The sequence below is a fragment of the Arachis duranensis genome, chromosome 2, assembly GCF_000817695.3.
Source record: "Arachis duranensis cultivar V14167 chromosome 2, aradu.V14167.gnm2.J7QH, whole genome shotgun sequence".
In the NCBI taxonomy this organism is placed as follows: Eukaryota; Viridiplantae; Streptophyta; class Magnoliopsida; order Fabales; family Fabaceae; genus Arachis; species Arachis duranensis.
The window spans coordinates 78,164,521-78,170,541 of NC_029773.3; the positions used below are offsets into that span (position 1 = coordinate 78,164,521).

The 6,021-nt window shown below is 32.8% G+C and overlaps 1 protein-coding gene across 1 annotated transcript; it reads right to left on the reverse strand.

Annotated features, from left to right (window-relative positions):
* Positions 1-2,326: 2,326 nt before the first annotated feature.
* LOC107474978 (N-carbamoylputrescine amidase) lies at positions 2,327-6,021 on the reverse strand (the record flags this gene model as incomplete). The annotated part of the gene is given in 9 exon segments (XM_016094620.3): positions 2,327-2,846; positions 2,978-3,074; positions 3,411-3,577; positions 3,833-3,866; positions 3,978-4,024; positions 4,102-4,253; positions 4,399-4,490; positions 4,891-4,939; positions 5,957-6,021. Coding segments are annotated over 9 exon segments (879 nt in total), but the record flags the coding sequence as incomplete, so codon positions are not given.

Sequence of the window (6,021 nt, forward strand, 5' to 3'; positions counted from 1 at the left end):
ATGGGGGGGTTCGGCTATATTTTTATGTTGGTTGCCGAAGACCTAACACAACCCTCCTCCTTTATCCGAGTTTGGGACCGGCTATGTACCGCAAGTGTAACATAGGCGGAGTTGATTATTTTGTAATAACTAAGTGATAACCTGTTCTAATAATAATAATAACAACCAAGAATTCTCAAACTCTATTGTTAACCTGTACAGTCCTACAAATTTAGAAGTTTAGTTTCCCAGATTCATTCAAGAGTAAACTCTTTAGTGGATACTAATTTTCCTTTTCTTTAGTTATTGTTTGGCAAGAGATCTCTGATGAGACTGACAGAGAAACTGGTCGCTCCAAGGGCATTTCTTCTGTTCCTATCCATCTTAGTATCTACTCCCCTCATGGTGAGACAAGATTTATAGAACATATTTAGTAGCAATCATTTTCTTTTCAGCAGCAACATTATCATGCGTCCTTCAATTATTTTCAAGTTTGAAAATTTTGTTTCATCCATTTAATTTGGTGATTTGGCAGTTGTTAATCTAACACTCGTTGATTTTCCTGGACTTACATAAGTCGCTGTTGGTGTGTTCTAAGACATGAATTTTTCTTATAAACATTAAGACCAGATTTCTAGCATATATTATGAAAAAAAGAAACGTTTATAGTAATCACTAAATTTTGATCAGGTTATTATAGAGGATCAACCAGATAGCATTGTGCAAGACATTCTACCAAGCACTCCCTCCTGCTTTGGCAATTGAATTATGCTAGATGATTTTAAAGGAAAGAGGAGATATGTCATGGTGCTAATAGTTTGTGAAAGCACTGCTGAGGGAATGTAGAATTTTCTTACTACATTCAAATCTGCATGATTGAACTATGCTGGATAATTTTGAATTTCTTTAGGGTGTATGCAATATGCTTTTTAATTTGTAATCTGTCTATAAATATCCATTTTTTCTTCTTGTTTTGAATACTAAGGTGCCTTGAAAATTTTACATATTGTGAATTTTATAATGGACAAAAGGTTCTTTTCGTACTTTTATATTGCATGCTTTCAGATTCTCAATCTAGAGAACAAAGTTAAAACTGATTAAAAGGACTAACCTTAAATGGTTCGTTATCGGTTCAAAACTTAATCCCTAGAATAAAATGCAGCCAAATAGAGAAACCCGTCACAAGCAAAACCAAATTATGCATCAAACTTGCTTAGCTTATAAAAGATTATGGAAATTAGTTAAAAGATCCAATAATTTGTACCCATAGTTTCATTCAGCACAGACATATGGACCGATCAACCTTCTTTACACTTATTGCTACTTTTATTTTTAGTGTTGTTACAAGATGCAATCTCCTCAAGCGGGTGAAAATCAAACGGCTCCATTACTTGGTTGGTGTAAGCGGCTCAAAGGAGGTGTTCCATCTTTGGCTACTTTTATGTTTCTTCTTCTCATTTTGTTTTATTCTTCTTTTTAAATTTTTTTCTTCTTTTATGTGTTTTTTTTCATTTAAAAATTGTGAAAAAAAAAGAAGAAAGATAAACCTAGAAAATGTGTATAAGAAATAAAAATGCTTAAATCTTTTTACACAAAATACATAAACATATCAATTTTGAATTGGAAGCAAACTCATTGATTGACTATACAAAAACTTTTTAATAATAAGCACAAAATTTTGAAGAAAAACACAAATTATAAACAGAAAACAAATATATAAAATTATTGACGATACAGAAATTTTGTAATGATAGACACAAGTTTTTTTTAAAGAAAAAAGATTTTAAGAGTAATATAGGAAGTAAACACATAAATTGTTTGATTATAAATACAGAAACTTGTTAAACACAAATTTTTGAAGAGAAATACAAAGAAAACAAACAAAAACACCTAAATTTTGTGATAATAAACCAAAAATTTTTTAAAGGTAATTATTGACGATAGATACAGCAATTTTGTGATGAAAAACAGAGAAATAATTTGGCAATAAACACAAATTTTATGACCATAATTCAAGTTACATTTCTTAAAAAAAAAAATTAAGAGTAATGCTAGGTAACTAGTTTTTTAAGTCAATATTAGTCAATTTTTTTTAATTATTTTGCATCTCTTAACTTCTAAATCATGAATCATAAACTATTAATTCTATACCCTTAATTACAAACACTAAACCCTAAAATTAGTTAGTATTGACAAACTACAAGTTAGTTCTCCATAATTTTTTTTAACAGGGAAAGAACGATGACAGAGTGTATGAGGAAAAAAAATCTTGGATACATATAGTTTTAAAGTTAAAAAAAAAGAATAAAAAGAATAAAAATGAAATACGAAATCTCACTCAAATAAATAAGTCAAAATTGATCTCTTGCATAGATTCAAATTTATTTTTATTCGTTTACATGCACTTACAATAAATAGCAAATCCGGAACAGTTAAAATAGACTCCATAGGGAAATTGCTCGGAGTGATGTTCAATTGTTCATACATCGCTCAAAATTATTCAAATGAATAATTTATTCACCGAGTATTTTTGGTTCCACATTTATTAAGTTACATTGATCTGACAGATGATATTTTGTAAGCTGTTCCTTTGCTTTCCTTGTGAGTGACTCTTGTGCTCTTGAAGCATGTAGAATTTTGAAGCATCCCAATTATGATTCTTGAGCAATCACAAAGTGAAATGCTAATGTATCATACGATAGGATTGGTGCCATCAAATGTTAAAAGCACCTTATATAGCTCCGGGCGCCGGTCGCGAAATACCCCCCAACAATGTCTCTGGGATTTGATCTTGTCCAAATCGAATTGAGCAACAAGAACGGCTTCATGTTTATCATCAGCAGCTGCAACTATTTCTCCAGTTGGTCCTGATCAAAGATATCAAAGAGAAGATTAAACCGAAAAATCACAAGTAGTACTAAGCTACGCCTGCAGCTAAAAAGACTAACATTTTCATAGTCGGATATTTTATGCGCAGAAAAGAGAAGAGCTGGATTACCTGCTATAAAGGAGTTTCCATAAAACGTAATCTCACTATTCCCATGCTCAGTCACAATTACCTCTTTTCCTATCTTATTTGAAGCTACAAGAGGTACCTGCATTTATTAATCTAGTAAAAAGATATAGTAGCCCTTGGCAAATTGCAATTTCACATGCAGAAAAAAGATGGTAAAAAAAAAATTTCCTTTTCTCTTACATTCAGCAAAGCATGTATTGGATTCTTTTGTTTTAAAGGTTCAATGCGACAACTACCTTCAAGACTAGCAGTCGTATAGAGAAAAAGTTGCAAGCATGGAATGCATGCATATATTACATAAATGAGAGATGGGAGAATACGCATCTCATCAGCATGCCCTATAATTATTAAAATTTATTATACTATAAATTGTAACATATGTGAATGTGGGTGGTTAAGTAGTACAAAATCCTACCAAATTAGCCCCAGCATGTCCTTGCATTACACGCTTCCAGTGGTCACGAGAGTCAAGACCCTGGTCTTGTGGTTCAGAACCAATAGCAGTGGGATAAAATAAAATCTCTGCACCTTGAAGCGCCATTGCCCGTGCTGCCTCAGGAAACCACTGGTCCCAGCAAATAGCTGACATGAAATAAGAGTTGTCAACTTTATTATCTAATTCCTTCCTTCAGCACAATTTGGTATCAGGAAGAACAATAAAAAATGTAACTTTGAATATTGTTTTAGATAGCTAGTATAAAGCTAAAGTAAAAATTAGCATTTTTAGAAAGAAAATTTGAGAGATTCAAAATCCTTCAATAAGTCTTAGAAATCTTCCTATGAAGCGTACATGTAAAATGAACAGAATGTAAACAGTCAATAATCACAATTTCTCACCAACTCCAATCTTTGCAAATTTAGTCTGGAAAACCTGTTATGCAAAACACCAATGTTACAAAATATTCGGTAGTCACAAAGGAATCACAAAAACCAAGCTTATTCAAAGCAGAGAAAATTATTACAGGCAATCCCAAGCACTCACCTTAAATCCAGTGTCACCGGGATTAAAATAGAACTTTTCCTGGTAACCTATATGGGGATTATTTAATGAGTTAGGACAATTGTACACATACTATATTGTGCATAAATAACTTAACACGCGATACCTGGTCCATCTGGAATATGGGATTTTCTATAAATCCCAATATCACTCCCATCAGCATCAATTATGGCTATTGAATTATAATGTGCGTTGTTTGCCTCCTCGAAGAAGCTAACTGGTATGACTACGCCTAACTCTTTTGCAAGTTCCTGCATCCTACATTACAAAGGTTGAAACAAAAATAAGATCCACTACAGAATTACACAGACACAGTAAATAATTGTTAATATAGTTCCACTAATTGGCACACAAACACTAATAGAAAAGCAAATTACAGAAGAAACTTCTTTTGTTTCTTTACCTGAGAATCGTAGGATGATCCTTATATGGCTTAGCTCTTTGAATGTAATCTTCTCTTTGTGCTTGACAGAAGTAATAACCTTCAAAGAGTTCCTGAAATTAGTCATGCATCATTAAGAGATCCTTAACACACAACCCATCAGGGTTTTCAGAGACTCCAGTAATTTCACCCAGGAAAAATAAAGTAAGAACAGAAATCCCTTTTGCCACATACATATTCTACTAATCCTTTAGTGGGCATTTGTTTCAACATCGAAAGTTAAAAACTAAATTAAATTTAAAACTTAAACCAAACATGGGAATGATATATTTCCATGGATAATTCCCTGGAACAAATTAGAATTCCTTGAAACAAATCCCACTTAGCATTAGTAAAAAGTTAAAGAAATTAACATAACACTGTGTGGCATTGGATCTTCTATGATTGACATGTCAAATAATTACAAAACACTGCCAGGGAAAGGCATTCAGCCCAGGTATTAATTATGCACACCTGAATGAGAACAATGTTTGCACCCTGTTTATGAGCATCTCTAACCAGCCTGGAGCAAACAAAAGCATCACATATCATACATTCCACTTTTGTGATTGAATAATATATACATAGTCTCGTATCAGCACATATAAGAAATAGGAAATGAATAACAAAGCTCGGCAAATAGAATAGAAGTCAAAAACACAAATAAAACTAAAGTAATCTTTTAAATATAAATTGGAAGTCAAAAAAGACAGGAAACTCAAAATGACGATCCTTCCTGAACTAACATTGAGATTGCCAATTCATTCGGGAAAAGGTTGCTCAACGATTGATTGAGTTAATCTTACAACCCATTATCAGTTACTTTCGAAATTCAGAAAACTTTAGTTGTATCTCCAATCAATAACCATCTGATTAAATTACAGCTCAGTTTTCAAGTTAGTTACTAGTTAATTAGTTTGTTAGTTTATGTTATGTTTATTTGCAGGAGATCTGCAGCTGTATATATGCTATATTATTTCCAATATTGAATGACACCTTGATTTATTCAAGAACAGCAATAACCAATGGCAAACCCGTAGTGTAATAAGAACGACATTGATACTCAGGAACATGGCATATGGAAACATCAGATGCTGATTCAAACTCCGTGGCAAAGTTCAAACAACAGCAGTACATATTCTTGCATATATAAAGATTATTTGAGCAGGACAAATAAACCATTAACATCAAATAATTTTAAACTGACATGACAACTACTTATGTTAACATAGGGATTCCCAACCAGCAAAAATGGCAAGTTAAGCAATGTCAATCTCCCTTGTGCACACACACTGCTCCAAGGAAGCTGTCACATCTCATATGGCATATGGAATTCCATTCTAATGTTCATACTATTTGTTCAAAATGTGAAATATATTCAGATGATTCAAGAGCTAAAAGGGATTCTTTGAACATGGGCAACTCATAAACTAGTATAGCAAGGTCGATATTTCCGAAAATGAATTCAATTCCAAACATGGGTTTCATGAGCCCAGATCAAAACACAATTGATTGAAAGAGAATAAGGTAAGAAGACAACCTTTCGGCAGTGTCAACATTGATATCGACATCGTTGGTGCAGGCAAACTGCAGTGCTGATACCAC